The 19,871-nt window shown below is 36.2% G+C and overlaps 1 protein-coding gene across 30 annotated transcripts in view; it reads right to left on the reverse strand.

Moving 5' to 3' along the window:
* Positions 1-19,871, reverse strand: part of DLG1 (discs large MAGUK scaffold protein 1) — a 163,555-nt gene that overhangs the window by 53,510 nt on the left and 90,174 nt on the right. For 12 of the 30 annotated variants that reach the window (XR_009961730.1, XM_062603356.1, XM_062603352.1 and 9 more), the window contains 6 exons: positions 10,963-11,061; positions 7,283-7,336; positions 4,847-4,897; positions 3,721-3,845; positions 2,239-2,408; positions 1,442-1,581 (listed from right to left, as the gene is read on the reverse strand). Coding sequence is in view for 29 of the 30 variants with exons in the window: in XM_062603356.1 (XP_062459340.1) it covers positions 1,442-1,581; positions 2,239-2,408; positions 3,721-3,845; positions 4,847-4,897; positions 7,283-7,336; positions 10,963-11,061 (639 nt within the window). In the remaining variant the exon portion in view is untranslated. Of the gene's footprint in view, positions 1-1,441; positions 1,582-2,238; positions 2,409-3,720; positions 3,846-4,846; positions 4,898-7,282; positions 7,337-10,962; positions 11,062-14,299; positions 14,591-19,871 lie in introns of those variants that run through there. The other 18 variants (XM_062603358.1, XM_062603369.1, XM_062603372.1 and 15 more) reach the window with 4 other exon arrangements.

Raw genomic sequence — 19,871 nt, forward strand, 5'->3', positions numbered from 1 at the left:
TATTTTGTCAAGCAATTTTTTTTAATGGCTAAAGTTATACTGGGCAAAGTAATTTGTCACAAAATTCTGATATTTGCAACAATTCCTTACTCCTTAAAATAAGGACTTAAATAAGTTACAATAAAAAGTTCTGTTCCTTAAAACGTTACATGTATTTTACAATACAAGCAAGTTAGCATGATTTTTTTCTTGTACAGGTGACAAATTATAACACTGGAAAGCAGTATGTCATTAAAAACAAGCTTTCCAGTGCTCTTGCATTGCAGGGAAGTCCTATAATCAAAAAACTTCCTATGATGCAGATTTTAAAATCTAACATATTAACAGCATTATCATCAAGCAGCTGGGTCTTGGCTTTGTGAATTTGCATGCATATGAATGTGTGCAGTTAATAGGAAATATAACATAGTGTATATATGTAGATAGATACAAAAATATATAGTAAACAATCTCTGTTTTTTCCTCCGAATTCTCATATTAAGCTCTCACGTCTTGAACTGATTCCACGGAACTACATTGTAACATGAAGATCTCGTTCATAATACTTAAAAAAAAAAAAGCAGGATTCTGTATCTGTAAGTGGCGTCAGTTTTCCCAGCTCTGTATTTGTAAGCAACAAACTTATCCATAAAGTTTTTTTTACAGATGGGAAACTGCAATAAACATTTAGTCAGTTTCTCATTGATCAAAGAGCAATAGAGCACATATTCTGCTGTCACCTACTCTGAGTAAAGATGTACTCTGAGATCCTACAGATGTAGGTACTGCCCTGCCCGGTAGATGTAGGAGGGTGGAGCAGTTACACCTTACAAGAGTTTAGTTTACAGTTCAGACATTCATTCAGAGCCTGGCTCTGGCTCTTGTTTTCCTAGCTGGACAACTACATTTGCAGATGGAATTTAAGAAAGTTCAAAGTTATTTTTACTTTGTGCATAGAAAATTCAACTTTGAAGTATTTTAAGCTTAACCCCCTTTACCCCACCCCACAAAAAAATAAATAAGTCTACCACACTGAAAGCATTACAAACACTGAAATCCAATGTAAGCAGCAGTTCCACTGCAAGCTGGCAAACCACCAGTACAAGGAGTTCCTTTCTGTTCTTATTATTTGAAAGAGAAACAATCCCATTGAAAGCTGGTTTACAAGCCTGTCACTCAGATCCCACAAAAATAAATGCAGGCATCAGAAATAGACATATAAATTTTGCATGAAACACTGGGCTGAGGAACAGATTTCCTGATAAGAGGGTGTTGAATGCTGCAGATTTAACATTTATCAGTGATTTTCTGGCAATATCAATTTTTCTACCGATTTCTATGAAATAACACTGTACCAGCAGGCTGCTTAACCACAAAATGAATCATGCCCTTACTGTGCTTAAAAGAGAATGACCATTAAAATAAATAAATAATAAAAAAAAAGCAAGCAGCTCTTTCTTACAGCTAAAAGTTTGTCTCCAATCTGAAGCTTGCCATCTTTATGTGCTGCCCCGCCTTCAATGATTTTGGTTACATAGATGCTGTTGTCTCCAGGTATATGCTGATTTCCCACACCACCGGCAATACTGAAACCAAGACCTGCTTGAAGATAAAGTCATTACTCAAGAAACCTTTTAGCATTCATTAGATTCACATTATTATGTTCCTAATAAACCTATCTGTATCACACCTACGCATACAAAAAAATATTAGGCTCTAGCTAAAACAATACTGGATGCCTTTCCAAGTGAACTCCGTAATTTTCCAGAAAGTTCTGGAAAGTATGTAACATTTACAAAAGTTCTGAAAATCAAAAGCTAAATAATTTATTTCAGACTTTGTGAAAGATGCTCACAGCAGAGCTAAATCATCACCACTGACATTTAAAGAACCACTGTCCAACATTTACACATACAGAAACAATGCAATACTTCATATATTTTTGATCTCTTCAAGACCCTTTCCAGATAATTCAACTAAATATTTTATTCCCATTTGTAATATACTTTCAAATTAATAAATGTTATCAGAAAAACATTTTTATCACTTGAAAGAAAAATACGCATTCAACAAAAAAAGTTTCAAGACACATGGATGAAAATCCAGAAGCATCCAAGATGCCATTATTTTATCCTTCATTATTCTGCATTTCCTATAATTTTATATACAAGGTACTATTTTATTTTGGAAAATAAATGCAGAAACCCATCATCAACTTTTTCCTTCTTGTGAAACAGAAGCTTTGTATTTCCTACCTACCTTTAGGCCCTTTTACAAGTTTGATTTCCACTACTTTTTCTGTGACTGGTTTTCTTCTTTTGACATACAATCGTACAATTGATCCCGCTTCTTTCAATGCTTCAACTGCTTTACTGTGTGTCACATCACGAACATCCACCTCATTTACTCGTAGAATACAATCGTTAACTCTAGAGACACAAACATTCATGTTCAGCTGTTGTGTTACAGCAGAGCAGACGAATTAGGAGCCTAATATTTTATCTACAGAATACTAACATTATTTTAGACAGTATTTTGAGCTGAGGTTTGTACAAACTACCTTTAGGGCTATTGAAAGAATAAAAAAATTCAGAATCTAGAAGACACACAATGGGAACACACTAGTTTTAAGCCATGAAAGGAGCAAGCCAACTTCCATTCCTGCTTTTCACAAGCTGTTTAAGGGCTGACCTTCCACTCTATTTAACATGTTGCTATAATAACACTGAGCTCTCATTACAACAAGAACAATGCCTGACCCACCCGTCACCTGGTTCTGCCAGATGTACCTCTGACAATGGGCGGCTAAAATGAAGCCTTGGAATAAGCTTACTAGGACTAAAAACCCTAATGCATCATTTGCACAAAAAATGACAGGGCAAGTTTGTGATAACACATGGAAAAAAGCTAGTCCTACAATCAGATGTGTTTTTTTCCACACAGTAATACAGGAATATACTTAAAACTGTTCCGGGTTAGAAAAAATAATTAACACAATTTGCTATTAACTTCTAACAGTAGTCTTCAAGGGAAGTTGCAAGTATCATTTGCTACCATGTAGTAATATGCCAACATTTCCTCACTAGGAGTTAAGCAGTAGTATCAGTCCACATATAAGAAAATGGGGTATACTGGAGAAGGAGTACTCAATTTAAATAAAAAAATATTGCCTCTGAAGATGTGCAGTATCTTTGAAAAATGAAGACACTGCATGCCAAGCATAAAACAGGGTTGTTATTAAACTCAACTATCTTGCAGATCAGAAAATCTGGACATAGAAAACCAAGAGCTACCTATGCAGTCTAAGCTTTTCCTTTGCATACTGAATTAAGGACACAGCATGTCAAGCATAAAACAGGGTTGTTATTAAACTCAACTATCCTGCAGATCAGAAAATCTGGACATAGGAAACCAAGAGCTACCTATGCAATCCAAGCTTTTCCTTTGCATACTGAATTAAGGACTATAAAATATACAGCATAATCAATTGATACCACCAAATAGACAAGGTGATAATTATGCTTAATTTACTTAAATGCAGATTTTATTGGAGGGTGGGGGGAAGGGTGGAAATTGGTCCACTCAAGCATTTTTTATTGCTTACAAACCACTTCTGTAAGAAAAACTTACTGACTGTAATATAGCATGATAAAACTACTGGAAGTAACAGAAAATGTTTTAGCTACTGTTTGAAAATATAACAATAAACATTTAGCAACCCAACACAGAAAATCATCATACCGTAATCTTCCATCCTGTGCAGCTGCACCCCCGGCTATAATTTTTGTAATAAAAATACTTGAATCATCCCCAATATGTGGGTTGTCTGTACCACCTGCAATGCTAAAGCCAAGTCCTGAATTTCCCTAAAGGCAGAGGGGGGGAAAAAAATTAATTACACATTTCTTTTTGGGAGAAAAAGATACTCTAGCATATCTATTTGATTCAATATAGAACCATATCTGTATAATTTTCAGTGATAAAAAATGTTAAAGGACACTTCAAGCAGCATACTACATATAACCATTTGTAAGATATAATTATGCTTATTTTCATAGCAGTAACAAGAACTTGATATCATTACGTAACCCTAAGAGATATAGTCCCAACTCCACAGCTTTCTCCTTGAAGTGCACTAGATAAAAATCTTCCCTGACTAGTGAGCTAGATCTTTGAGATTATTCATACAAATATTTACTTCTTATTATTAGTAAAGAATTATTTTTCCCGGAGATGCCCCAAGTGATTTGTGCCACATATGTAGTATACCCTCGCAGATGCAGAGATTCAGGCAGACATTTCTCTTTGAAGGCTGCCCTCCCTTACTGTAAGACCTCTTCACCTTCTCAGTAACCACCAGAACTGCACAGGTATCAAATATAACCATTTCTTCCTTTTTGTTAACAGTGCAGCTCCATAAAAGGGAACTGAGATGGATCTCAAAATTGTAAATATAACAAAGCAATGCGTATGTCACTTGTAACCTCAACTGGAAGCCTGAATCTCAATATAAAACTTAGTGGTATAAGTAAACACCTATCATAAATGGCAATATAGGAAATTAAATCATAAGTTGTATTATTGATCCCTACAAGCCTAGAAAATAACATTAAAGGCAGTATGTCTCAGGAAGATCCTTCCCCCATTTTACTCTTAATGGTCAAGGATATTAATAAAAACTCCTATTCCTGCTCCAGCAATTGGGTGTGTTTTTATTTAAATAATCTAAAGGAAAAAAAGGCAGGGGGAGGTGCAAGAGGAAGAATCAAACAGTAAAGATTGGCTTGTTTTGTATTGCCATTTAGCAGTATCAAGGGGCTAATTCTTAGTATTAAAGTATTATACAGAAAGACAGTTATCACATTACCCTTTCAAGAGTAATTTCTTCATACTCATAATCTGCATCCGTGCCATTGACCTATAAAGAAAGAAAACTGAGACTTATAAAGTATTTTACACTTTACACAACAGTTTGCTTGGCTGGCAGTTCACTCCCACCAAATCTCAGCGGATTCGGTGACCACTGAGCTCAGAGGGGACATGGGATTTTCACACTGCTCTGTACATGGATTTCTATGAGTTTAAAAGTCAAGATTTCAGAGAGCAGGCTGCTCTATGCAGATAATCTAGAGCAGGGGCCCTCTTCTTCTGATTGCCAGGAAAAACCACCAAACCAATCAAAATGCTCTTGAGATCCTATGTTCCTCAGGCCATAAGGCAAGTTGAAATTGAGAAAAAAATAAAGACATCGTGGGCTACAGGAGAAATTACATAGAAAAGAGCAGTTTCAAACTTGCTTGTCATGGAGCAGAGAAAAATCAAAGACTTATGCTTTATGCCACTTCTCACTAGAAATGGGTAAGACCCTTATAAAGCAATGTTTAGCAACTGTTTATATTATTCTATTAGTATTTATCATATTATATATATACTAAAGATCAACCAATTAAAACAGGACCAAAAAGAGAAGTTTAGAAGATTATTTCATAAAGCTGGATGAAAAGCCCCAATAGTAGAAGTAAGCCTTGTCATCCGTAAGCCAGAAAAGACATTCTTTGGCATCTACAGAACTGGAATAGAATCAAGTTAACAGAAGTAATAAATACCTATATTAAGCAAAAAAAATGAAATATCAAATTCTTAACAGTATTTAATATAAAAACATTATAAACATTTTTATGATTACTAGGTAATTATAAAAAAATATAACATTTTTTAATTACTAAGATATCTTGGAACTCAAATTCATTCCTCCACAGTTACCTAGAGCAACATATACACCATGCAGGTACAGGAAATTTCCTATTTCAAGCCTTTTAGGATGAAATATTTAACAAAGTAAGAAACAGCATTTATACTACTACTTTACAAAGCATCTTGTGTATTCTTAAGATACCTGGTAGTCTTCTGTACTTTTTAATAGACTATTCAAGATTTTAAGGACACAAAACATGCATACAAGAAAGCATTTTAAAAGATCCGTACAGTTTTCTTGCAGAGAATAAAAAAAGGGGACTTCAATACAACCCAAATAAAGTTAAAATCGCATCTACTTGATTCCTTGTATCTTTATATAACATATTTAAAAGCTCCAAAAACTGGACGTGAACCTTCACAGGTTACATACTGTCAAGCTCATTTATCCCTCACTACAGTCCTTCCTCAATTTAGAATTATTCTCCCCTTAACACAAATACCAGCCATGTCCATTCCAGACATAACAGATTATTATCAACTTCTCTGTGCAGTAGCTCAAAAATTATCATGTCCTTAGTGGTTTGTTTAATGGAAAAGCTACTGTGGTTTCAATGTGATATTTGTTCATTAAAAAGGGAAGCGGTCTTGACCTTATGAATACATGAAACTGTATCTATTACTACGCTGATAAAAGGAGCCACTGTGATCAGGAAGTTTGTATGTTAGCTTATTCCTTGAGCTATTTACCTACAAGGATGACAACATGTATTAACTGAACCAGTCATCCAGCATTACAGTACCTGGCAAATGGTTCATGATGACTGATCAGTATGTGGGGTTTTTGGTTTGGGTTTGTTTTTTGTTTTGTTTTGCGCTTTTTTTTTTTTATAAATAACAAGGACAGATATTTATCTTGTCATTACTGTCAGGCAAAACAAAGCCAATGTTTTTACAGTGTTGTTTATTTCTATGTACAAAACTCCAACCCCATTTTGAAATATCATCTAGATAAACAGAAGCAAACAAGAATCTCCACCATTTTTATCTTCCAGTTTAGCTCAGATCTATGGCCTTTAAAAAAAAAAAAAAAAGATACTTTTGAATTTATCTAACAAACATTAGTAGAGACAGGAGCAAGGATACATCAAATGATAAAAATCACTGCCAATTCCACCATTTGCAATGCTCTCACATATACTAAGCCAGGCTTTATTTGCAGGGACTTCCCCTTCAAACACAACCAAGTCATTGTTATGAAAATTTAGAACACTAAAATCTTAAGCACAGCCATTGCATGAAGAAGTGTTTTCATGAGAAATGCAACAAAAATGGCACATTAAATACTAAGCATCTGCCTGCACAGTTGAAGAAACAGACTGCTCTCTGAACATAAACTCTGGAACCTCAAACAACTGTGGGGTTTTTTGTTTGCTTTTGCTTTTTTGTTTTTAATATATGAAACACTTCAAACTGATCATCAGGACAGCTGGTGAAATCAAGCGCCACAGAGGTAAAGTCAGTGTTATTAAACAGTAACAACAGACCTACACAACAACATACATAAAGCATTATCTTAAGTTATAGCTGAAAGGAAGTGTAGACTTACATATGTTGGTGTCTCCAAAGAATCTGTATTCACCAGCACGGGAGGAGGGTTTGCCTTTAACAAACCAAAAAAAAAAAACACAATTATACAGCATAAGAGAAAGCAATACTAATGGTAATTATAAATATTTAATTTGCTGTGTTTCTCAAAGCTCTATTAAAAGGTAGCCTCAGCTTAAGAACCTCCAGAATTCACCTACTGAAACATTTGTTTCTACCCTGAACTGCTTTTCTTTTTTTTTTCACAAAGCAACGCTCTTCAAAACTCCGAGCTCATATTTTATACACAAGTTCTGTCATTTATTATGTTGTTTTTCAAAGCAAAACAAAAACTGAGTCATGTTATCTTTTGATATGTCAGTTACTATAGCACTTGTGGTATGACATTCAGAAGTTGCTTTATCAACCAGTGTTCCTCTTTCTTCATGCCAGGAACACCTTTACCCCACCCCCATCCCCCATTCCTCTTCAACCTGCAAACTGGAAACTTACAGAAATCCAGACTTAGGGTAAAAGGATCTACAAAACTGACTTGTGAAAGCAAATCCACAGCAGACCTTCATGTACCACAGCAGCATGTGCTACCATCAGAAAATTGTAATGGATTCACAAGCAGTAAGTAGTCAGATATTACTGCTACACATATGAAGTAGTATACCATTCTTGCTAGGCAGGAACTGGTAGAGTAAGCTAATACTTTTACTCTCTGATGTTAATGAGATTTTTCTTCTGCAAAAAATGTGGTTTCAACTGGGGAAAAAAAAAATTTCCATGCAGACTTACGGGATTTATATGCGAAATGCATCCAACTAAACAGATTCCCTATTTTTACATCAACTATCTGCCTTTGAAACAGGCAGCATCTAGCCTTCTCTAAGAACCAAGCAAACAAATGTGCAGATATATGAAAGTTAATGTCCTTACTGCTTCCATGAAGTGAAGATTTTTATATATATATATCTCCAAATTAAAACATTATTTGTTTAATCACTTATGATGCGTGTGCATGTGTGTGGAAATAAATTTAGGGACAGCTTAACAGGCTGCATTAAACAGCATTAAACCCACAGACCTACGCTATTCAACTATATTTTAATTTCAATACCATGACAACATACTTCTGAAGAAATCATCATTCCTAAAGCTTAAAGTCTGTAAAGATGCTATCAAAAAGGTCCTGTCTCACCCAGCAATTCTCTTAGTAGAAGCATGTACAGAAATCAACTGTTACTAGTATTCCAATGAAAATCTGTCAAAACAATGCTATCCCTCGGATGTTCTGCCATTCAGTTACATTCCAATTTCTTATTCAAGTGAAAATTCTATTAAAATAAGATTAAATGAAAAGATCCTGTATTAAAAATACCAATCAAATTATTCATCACTATCCCTGTAAGAGCTTTACAATTAACACAATTTTAAGAAAACCTAAACAAAACAATGCATTGTATTAATGAGAGCCTGACAAAATATGAGGCATTAGGTTTCTCATCTCCACTGAATCTACAAGAGACCAGTGTATATATATTCATTTCATATTTGTGCAGCGACTGTGAAAAGATTTTTAATTTAGAAATAGAAAACAAAGATTCATTTTGAAAGTTCAGTGACATTTTTGACATTTCACTCAATTTTTGATTTTTAAATAATATTATTAATTTAATGCACTATCCAAGGATATTTAACAAAAGCTGTGCCAGTGTCAGCTGCCTTCCCATGAATCTGTTCTCGAGGCTGACAAGTGTTTTAATGTCTTAAAGAAAGAACTTCCTCCTGCATTTATCCAAATCCTCCATCAAGAAGCAGTAAATTACCATCATTTCCAAGCAGGAAGGAGAATAGCTTTGTGTCAGGCATTCCAAAGGTGTGCCTGGACACTGCAAAGACACAAGACAACATACAAATCAAAACATCAAAGGTTTCTGGAAGGATGACCTAGCATTTCAGTCTGTTTTGCAACAGCTCTCCAAATTACCTAACACTTTCAAGCTTCTGTGCCAGGGCTTGCTCAAATATTTAAAAGCCATTTGACAAGTTTGTTTACAAGCAGACTAAGGGTTCGCCCAAGGGGTAAAAGTGATTAACAAAACACAGAGACATATCTATTCCTCAAAAATGCATCTGCCAAATTCAAAGTTGATTATAATTTTCTGTGGTATTTTCTAACTGCTTAGAATCAGCAACGATGTAGAATTATACAGGTAACTCCTGCAGACATTTCTATGCACTCAAAGCAAAGGCACAGATCACATAATTCTTGCTTTTCCGCCTGTAATTCAGCATCATCAGTGGGCAGTACTACTGTCATAGCCATGGCAGCCAAAGACAGTATAAATACACACAGAACTAATTATTTTACTTTAGATTAACTTTAGCCTAGTGGCAATTCCCTGAAGTACAAGCCACTGGAGACTCAAGTTATCTTTATCCATCAAGGCTGACAGCAGAAGCCCACTGGTTGCACTTGTCAGTGTGCCTCAAATCCTGATGTGGGCATAATCCCTCTATAAGAAAGAAATATTTCTGAAACTAATCAAATCTCTGGTCTGTCTGCTGGGAAAAGCATGGGTGACAAATTTGTGTAGACACACATCCACCAGACCTTGCAATATAAAACAGCCGACTGTAAAACTTCTGATAATTATTGGAGCATGCAAAATTTAACAATGTAGAAGAGATTTTAAAAAAAAAAAAAAAGTTTAGCCATGTGGCTTGAAAGCAGACCTTCAGAAAAAAAATACTGACATAATTACTTCAAAAATATTCCAGTAATGTTCTGCACAGCTTCATTCCTTTTTAAAGTCAGTAAGCACCTGCTACCACATAATTCCAAAAAGTGGTCCATCTTTTCATCATTTGAGACACTTGCACTGAAAGTGACAGAAAAGTTACCCCCCCAAAAAAGTCAAAGCAGAATGCGATTCTATAAATATCACTCCTACCTATCCTAAATTATTCCATAGCTTGCCATGCTGTCGTCACATATCCCAAGTTATATGCAGGATATTAATGTTAACTAATGTTTACTGCTTTCATTTCTCTTGACAGGGTTTGAGGGTTTTTGTTTCTCTAACCACCCCCCACCCCCGGGGTTTGTGCGTGTTGACATTATGTGACCTAAAGGATGAAGGTCCAAAAGGGAAGCACATTTTATAAGTCAAATACACTGGGAATTGAACCCTCAAGTGGCACCCCAAGGACACCAATACTAACAAATGCCTGAAGAACATTGGAAACTTCATGCAAGAGCAATCAGTGAAAGACATGCATTAAGTATTTGTATATGAGACAGAGAATTTTTTTTCCATAAATAAATCAAGCAATAACATTTCAGCAAGGATCAAATGGCTCTAAAAGTATTATGTGAACACACAATGTCCTATTACTTCTTTCCATTCTTTTGGTTGCTTTTTCTTCTTTAGTTATTTCACAGCTTATTAATATGCTCCCATATGAAAATCTAGGTATTTTAAATTGACTGAAACCTGCTATAAAAACAAACAAAAATTAGGATGAAGCTAGTGCATTACTAATTTGGCTATTTCACAGTTCATCTAAAACCTGTGTGCATGAGAGTACCAAAAGGTGAATTTAAACACAATGAAATAAATTGCATAAATAAAAGTTGAACAAATTTACACACACAAAAAAAGAAAACAACAACAAAAAAGTAATAAAAACCTGTGGTATGGTGGATGGGATGACAGTGGTCTCAGCGGGGACTGGTGGGACAGGGATCACAGGGACAATGGGAGAAGAGGAAGGAACAGCTTCTGTGGGCTAAAAATCACCAACAAAATGTCAAAAGTAACAAAAACCAGAATACATTTTCAACAAAATTCAACCTTAACAGCTTAAAAAAAAAAAAAAAATCTGAAATAGCATATGGATTTAGACTATACCTACAACTGAAGACAAACAGCCACCTTTCACCATGCAGTATATGGCAGTGCATTCTCAGTAACATGCTAATGTCAAAGACCTCAAAGTAGTAAGACATATCCAGAGTGCTCATTTATACCAAGCTACTCACCCTGCAGTACAGAGTGATGAGACTTTGGGGTCCAACAGAAAACCTGTTCATATCAACAGACAGACTTAGGCTTTTTGTGGACCGGTTTCACAACAGAAGCCCCTCACCAATATACAGCAGTGTACAAAAGCAAGGAAACAGTGGCTAAAGTTGATAGCACTGAACAAAGTTAATACTCCTTTTCAATAAAGGGGTATAATCAGAAGTACATTAAGGTTTCTGAAGTGGGCAAAAATCCCAAAGAAATTTTTTTACTCAAATGGGCAGAAGCTCCTAAAATAGATTCAATCTATGTTTCAAAGATCTTCATACAGGTTTACAACACACCTTCAGACCAAAAGAATTTTAGTCTAGGAATTATCATTAAAATTATAATCACAAAACCTACTGACACTTCACCTGCAATGGAACAAGATTACCAATAGCATTTTTAGCAAAACACTGACTCGAATCATTTTTAGATGTTAACATACTGGTTGTCAACAAGCTGTCAGCAACATGAACTACTGGCAACTATTACTGAAATTACAATCTGAACAGCACATCAAAGTCCTTGCAACTTAGTTGTTACAAGACATTCTTGTGATCTCTAAATATCAACAAAGCATAATGACATAGAAAATCCTAAATCCTGAAAATTAACCAGAATACCAGAACATAATAGTATTAAGCATATTTTAAGAGTCAGATCTTTTAAAACACAAAAAGCATCATACAACAATAGCATACACTAAAAGAGTAAAAGCAAATATTAAAGAAACCTGAAACAGCTGAAGAGCAGCAACCCTTAATAAATGTAAGTATGGTATTTCTACAAAGGGTTTTTTCAACTCCATCTACCCAAAATGAACAGCTGGTGGAAAAAGTTTCACTTATCAGAAGATGTAAGAACAAGATTTGGCATACTGAAAGTTTACTACCAATGTAATTTAGGCATCATTACATCTATAGACAACAGCACAATCTTTCAAGTGTTACAAAAAAGAAGGGTGAGGGAACATCTAAATTGGCCTAGAAAAGTGATACTACACATCCTGCAAAGGATGCAGGAAATACTTAGGGCAACAAACCTCCAGCTACTGGAAGAACGATGCAACCTCTAGAGGACAGACAGAATTAAACAGCTTGAGCAATCATTCAGCTCTACACGTGAAAAATAAGCCACTGCTTCAAGTCTGCCCTGTTCCAAAGTAAGCAGCTTCCCATGTATGTACATAGTAAAAGTCCTGTTAACCGCAATTTCAGATATACACAAATTACATATCAAGACATTACACAGCATTAGTACTGAAAAGCTAAACAGTAGCAGGACAGAAAAAAATCCAGCTTTACAGTTACAACTTCTGCAATACGCGAAGGTTAAAAACAAACTGAAATTATTCTTGGATACTGACCCTACACCTCCCTGCCCTTCTGCTTAGCAAAAGAACTGACCAAGTCACAGCTAATTTCCTTATGGGCCAAACAATCTGCACCCCACCAGCAGCTTTATTTCCCTGCTTTCTCTCTTTGCCCAGTTCTTAACTCCCACATCTCTCTGCGCCTGTCATTCCCAAATGCTTCAAGAATCCTTACAAACAGTTCCACTTTCTATCATTATTTCAAAACTGACATTGTTCAAAATCCTTTAACTCTTTCTGGTTCCAGTCTCCTAAGCTGTTAGTACTGTTGTCATATATTTTTTTTCTTTGTGCTGTTGGTTTAGCTGAAAAAAGCTGCTCCCTGCTTCTCCTGGCTGTGTTCCTCTTGAGTCTCCTTCACTACTATGGGGGTAAGGAAAGAGGAGACAACACTGGCAACCACTTTCACAGGATGTTCAACTCCAAACGAAGGTCAGACTGTCTTCAGTTGGACATTTCATGGAATACAGTGAACTGACGCAGGCAATATGACTACCACAAGTGATGACAACGCAAGAAACTGAAGTATTTTTAATTGTCAGCAAAAGAAGACCTGGGACTTCCTTGTAAAAGAACACCACTAATTTTCTTTTAGTATAGCAAATAATCAGTCTGAAAATGATTATATCACACAGGCATCTGAGAGCAGCTGCATAAGCTCCAATAGTCCAGAGTATAACTTCCAATGCTTTTCTTCCCAAGAATTTTCAAGAAACATTTGTAATTTTTAGGAATTCTCCAAAATACACTAAGAAATTCTGAAAAAAAAAAAAAAGCTTATCCTCAAAATAAAAACATGTCTGACCTTTAAACAAACATGTCTGACTGAAACATTTAATGATCCTGGTTTAAATGGACACAAATTAGAGAGAAGGTAGCAGGCCAGTTACAAAACATGTTTTAAATATACACGAACTACAGCAAACAAATATGACACACTACTATATACAGGAATGCATGACTTGAACAACATCTCATGTTAACAGAGCCTATCAGCCCAAATAAATGTGCCAACACCTACAACAAAGTGATATGTTTAAAAAAGCTAAGATAATAATGCCTTTACGTCATCAATTTAAATGTATGCCTCCAAATCTAATACTAAGTCCAGATGTTGTGAAAAGGAGGAACACACCCATTTTCTTATGTTTAACCAACACAGAGTAGCTCCTTCTGTGAGGAAATACAGACTAACCTGAAATTAAATCAGAGCACCATACACATCCTATAGCAGATCAACTAAACCAGCAAACTCCATAATGCTGCTTTTCGTAACGTCGTAAAAGATACATTTCGAAGAACAAAAGCAAGCCAGATTTTCCTCACCTTCAAAGAAATTACTGTAAAAAGCCCATACTGTACCACAAAGCAACAATCTTAAATGGAAGAGCACCGAGCAGAAATATTTCTTTGCCAGACAAATTTCAATTATTGCTACTTTGATTTTTAGCAGTACAATATGAAAGACAAGTAACACAAAGTCTCTAGAATAGCAGGAACAAAACTACAGACAGAAAAAAGTGTGACATACTTTGTACACTTGGCATTAAAAATGCGCATCTATAAATACCTGTGAAATACATACCTTTTCTAAAGAACAATTAGAACATGAGCTGTCAGACACCCAACCACTAGCAGCTTTTACTTTTGCTGTGCTTTTTGTAGGACTCTTTTTTACACTATCGCGTAGGTTTGTAAATTTTCCTCTGTGTTTGGAAGGCCCTGGCTGTGTGGATGAACTAAAAGATGGACAAACGCTCAGTGCTCGCTGCTGATGCCAGGAAGGCTGCTTTGGCTGCATATGAAGATTCTGATGTATTTCCATTCTCGGGCTCCTTGTTAAATCAGTGAGCTTGAGTGTTCCCATTTCACCATCATGAGCAGGAAAAAGGAAGTAAAATAAACCAAAACCCAGAATGGTAAAAATATGATTGTTTTCTGGATTATGGTCGTAGAAAGAAAGACTAAATGCTGTTTTAGCTAGTACTGCATGTTGTGTACTCTCCTACTCTATTTAAAGAGCACCATTGAACCATCACACGACAGTCAATTTGCTGGGTATAAATAATCAATGCAATGCAGAAATTATTGAACAGATGGCAAAAGTCATCTGACTTTATTAAAAAGCTATGAAAGGTTCTAGTTATTTTCTTTCTCCCATAAACTCCTACTGTCCCTAACATCTGTTGTATTTTACCACCTCAAAACTTGTCCAAGGTTTACATCTATTTTCAAATTCCTCTACTTTTCTGAACACTTTAGGAGAGCTGCAAACTAAGGAATTTAAAGAAGCTTATGATGAAAAGTATGTGAATTTTGAATGGGCTGATATGTTGTACAAGATTTTAACATTAAACTTCCAAAGAAAACAAATCTGGTCAGACCATTAAATTATTAAGAAAAAGTAATTCTTGTTATTGTTCAAGAGTTGCATTTTCATGAAATACAGCAGCACCGTGAGACCACAATTTTAAGGTGCACATTGTTTAGAAATTTAAAGAAATACAAGTTCTTTATTTTACTCATTTAGGTTTTAATGCCAAGGATGCATGATTGCTATATTTTTACCCCAATTTTTAAAACAAAAAAGCTCCAAAACAAGTCCTACCCACACCCCCACATAAAGCATACAATGAGCAGCTAGCTTGATTTAATCATGTTGTTGAATATTATATTTACCGGGCTTTTTTTTTTTTTTTCATCATTCTGAAAAGAGGAAGGATCAGTGTTAATTTCCCAGAGTGTATGTGAAAACTGACAGCTAACCAGTGACACCTATATTCCTAGCCTTACAGAAGGAAGAATGAGGCTCACAGCAGTGGTCATGAAGTCTTCTCAAAAGCAGACACACCACCACTTTTTGCATTGGTGAGGCAGCCACAGCAAAAACCATCTGCCTCTTGCACCATTGGTCTGAGCCAGGAATATGCTGTGAACCTGAGTATCTGATGCTGGATATGATAAGAATGAAGGACACTAGCCCATCGGAAACAAAGCTTGATTTGGTCAGCTGTACTATATTTAGATAAAATGGAGATATTTCATTAGTTCATAGCATTAAAACATGGTTATTCTTCCTCTCCCTCTATACACTTTCCTACAGCACATCTGAATATTTAAATAATGAGTTAGCATAATTTTTACAGAATAAACAGAAATACAGACCTAAGTACAAACATTTCCAGTTATTTTTAGCATAGATATTAAGAGATAAATAGGAACTGACAGATGCCGCCCTAATCAACAAGAGCTGCCATGTCTCATCATCTGCCCAGAATGGATGTTAAGGACTGCATAACGTATCGTTAATGTAATATTCATAAATGCAGAGACAGAAAGGTTTCTGCCCAGTGACAGGAAGCTGGAAACATGTCGGTCATACAAACATTCGCAGACTGTGCATGCACATGGTAGGTAACATCTTTTGCTTCTGAGCTATCAGGGAGCTGGAGGACTGTGTCCCACTAATGCACATGGGCACATCCACCCAGATTCCTCTATTTGAGACAACAGTAATCGCTAGATTTTGTAATTGAAAAGCAAAGGCAGAAAGGAAGCATGTTGTGAAGCTCTATAAACAGTTCAAAAATAACACATCACAACTAACTTTTTCCCCTTTGAGAAATTTCCACAGAGGCATTAATACTGAGCAACTTCAAGGCACATTCTCCAGGCTGCAGGGATTATTTGGATGAACGTCTTGTATCAAAGCCTCTATATCAGTATCCTCTTTGGCAACAGTGTGCCAAATGGCTGCTTTTGCAGGCCACAAACTTCAAACTTCTGGGTTTTTTTTGATGTTACCAAGATTGCTTGCGGTTTAGCATGATGCATGCATACCAGCCATTTTACTTGCATATCAGTAACTCTCTATTTTCTACCCAGCATGACATTGGCTAATTATTAAAATGTAGAAACGAAGAAGGAAGGGGGTTTGTGTATAAGGCTTTTCTCTTGCGTACATAATAAATCCCAAAATAACTGATGTTCCACATACAAAAGGAACATCTTATTCCTGGAGGCATCAACTTTGTTGAAAACACATAGACCAAGTAACCTCTTGATTTAAAAGAAAATCAGCTTTGAAATGTGCTAAATAAGAAAGTGAGGGCAAGGAAGGAGATGCTGGATACCATAATTCCTGGGAACCTCGTTGTCTGGTTTCCTATATTCCCCTCCAAACAGGAATGGGAAAGACACAATACAGAAGAAAAGACAAAGGAATTCACTGCTCTCCAGAGTGATCTCAGACAGGCTGGCTTCAGTGGCAAAAGAATGAAGATAATGTAGCAGATAGCTGACAACAGCACGTTTTTTTTCTGGAAGCCCTCATGCCTTTGGTCCCCGAGATGGTATCAGTAAGATACCAATAATTAAAACAAAACAAAAACTTGAAAGCACTTGCAGTTAGAAGAGCAACAGTCCAAGCACTAAAACACAGCCAACGAATGCAGGGTTCAGGCAGAACACCTAACTCATCCACAGCTGCATGGACAACTTCCAGTGAAAAAGCTTACACCACACTGTAATTCAGTGTTATGCAACTATGGAATGCAAATACAGTGGTTTGGTCCAAAAAAAACATGGGGAGAAGAGGAAAGGAACACATAATTAACGCATAGTAAGGCTTATCTAGAGTGATCACTGTGAAAACAAAAGGAAAACAGACAATAGCAAAAAAAAAAAAAAAAAGAAAAACACAAGGAAAAGAGAGAGTAGAGAAAGCAAAAGATGCTCAGAGACGTTAGTTAGATATTTGAGAGTCATGGTGATCATTCTGCTCAATTACATTCACACATGAGATAAGGCAGAGCCTGCCCTGCAGTCTCACTGGTAGGAATAAAAATAATAACGTCTCTGGTGAGGCAGTGGGCCGTATGCATAATTCAAAGCGAGAAAAAGCAGTTACGTAACTAAAACTGCACAGGTTTGGCAGCTCATCTTCTGACTGCAGAGAGCCTGAATCTGAGAGTGTTCTCTGCAGACTGTATTCATTAGCAGCATGAACTGCTCTACTCTAATATTAAGCGCTAAGTGATTTTTCGTAACCAGAGGGGGTTCAGGATTAGGTTGTGCTTTCATATTACATACTAACTCAGAACAATCTGTTGCTAACACAGAGCTGAATCATCAGTATTTCAGTCTTTCGAATTACTACATCAAATGTACAGCGCTTCTCTGCAGCAACCTGTTAATCGTGCCAGTAACCTTTTACAAGTAGTTTTAGGTCAAGTACCATTTCGTTCCATATTCTGTACAACACCCACTCAATAGCTGGGTGACAATAATATCCATATGACAAAATTTCCTTTTCCACAGAAAAAGAAAGTATTACCGCTATTTGACCAGCAACGCTGACTGCAAAGGTTTTTTTTCAAAACATCAATGACCATCAATCACTACTTCAAAAAAGCAATCCTAATAGCTGGGAGAATCCTCCAAAAATAACTTTGTACTTCATCCCTTCCCTTGCCTTCAAGCAGGTATCACAAAAATCAGCAACATCTGTTAATATGACTTGACTGATGGAATCTTGAAAGTAGGAAATAGCTTCCAAATTGAACAAAACTTTAAAAGTGGTAGGAAGAAACAATTTTGATTCAATACCCAATGACAAAGCTAAATATAACAGGTGTATTTCCTTTCTAAAGATATATAATTTAAGGTTTGGCAGTGTAGTTTTATATCTTTTCTCTCAACTACATCCTAGAACACCACAGGACATTTCACTAGTGAAGCCTGCTATTTTAAGAACTCTGCGTCCATCTTCCTCAAAATCACGAAAGTCAATACTTATCTAAACATACCTTCAGGGATTTACAGGCTGTTTGGTGGGGTTCAACAGCGGTAAGAATAAAGCACAACTGCTACCCATCGTCATTTAGAAACCATGCTAGCTATATGCTGCCCAGAGCACCTCAATCCAACCACACAGCTAGCATGAACACTGATGCACCATCTCTGCCGTATTTCTCCCTAAGTCGGTGCTATCTTGTGACCTGGGCAGGTATTTAGTACCACATGTCAGTGACCTGCATTGTTTAAGCAATAAATTTAAGACATGCATATTTTTCCTTAGTGTATTTCTCCAGGACTTTAAAATAAAAATGTTTTGTCAAGGGTATTTGGAAACAAAACATACCACAACATTTCCCTACTGCCAAAACAAAATTTCACAGTAATAGAATAAAATAAAATATTAACAAGTTTCACAAGAGCTAAAAAAGTGTAGAACTATGTAAACATAACCAACCAATATAAGTATTGACTTGAAATTCCAAACAATGGTCATATATCAAAACAGCACATAACACAATCAAACATGCTAATATGCTGCGTGCATCTGAATTTTGAAAACTGCGAAAAATCAGTACTTTTTGAAAACGTACTAATACCCAGACATTAGTACTGCCATTGCTGATAAACTAGTCCAGAGGGTAAAGCACATCTAATACAGAAAAATGGAAGCAGAACCTCCAAAAAAGAGAATGCCATTAATAAGCATGACTCAAGATTTTCCCTCTCTACAGGCTTGTTATTTCTTCCATGTGAGAAAGGTTCTCTTATCAACAGACCACTGCTTTAAAAATGCACTTCCCAGCAAATGAACTCACCTGTCCACCTTGCTCAGAATGTTACTACAGTAACTACAGTTTTGATATGCATGCCGTATCTATTTCACACACAGTGGCTAAAATTAGATGAAATGCATGCACGTTTTCAGCCCTAACCTCTCATGTACAAATGGTGTCACAAATTTCTATCATGAGTACTTCATTAGAGGTAAGGGTGTTGTTGGGACACTCCTATCCAAGTCAGCATACTCCATACTGGTTTTCAACAGTACATTAATTTAACATAAACAAGACTTTAAGAGAGACTGGCCAGGGTAAATTAGAAGCTTAATTTACATAGCCTCAACCCATGGGTGGTTACAATTAAGCCTGCTGATCATTCTTCACTGACAATAAGGGTACAAAGCTTTTTAGCTTCAGATTTGTGTTTCTGACCCTCCTACTCCTTCAAGGGCTCTCCCTGTTCCTTGCTGTGATGGAGCAAAGACTGATTATTATGGTCTCCCAAGGATGAAGGAATAATAATACCTCATTTTCCACCTTTATGCTACAGGTTTCTCCTAGAAGAGTTTGGACAGAAAG

This window comes from Pezoporus occidentalis, unplaced genomic scaffold, assembly GCF_034315485.1.
Source record: "Pezoporus occidentalis ecotype Australia unplaced genomic scaffold, CSIRO_AGI_Poc_V1 ctg8, whole genome shotgun sequence".
Classification (NCBI taxonomy): domain Eukaryota; kingdom Metazoa; phylum Chordata; class Aves; order Psittaciformes; family Psittacidae; genus Pezoporus; species Pezoporus occidentalis.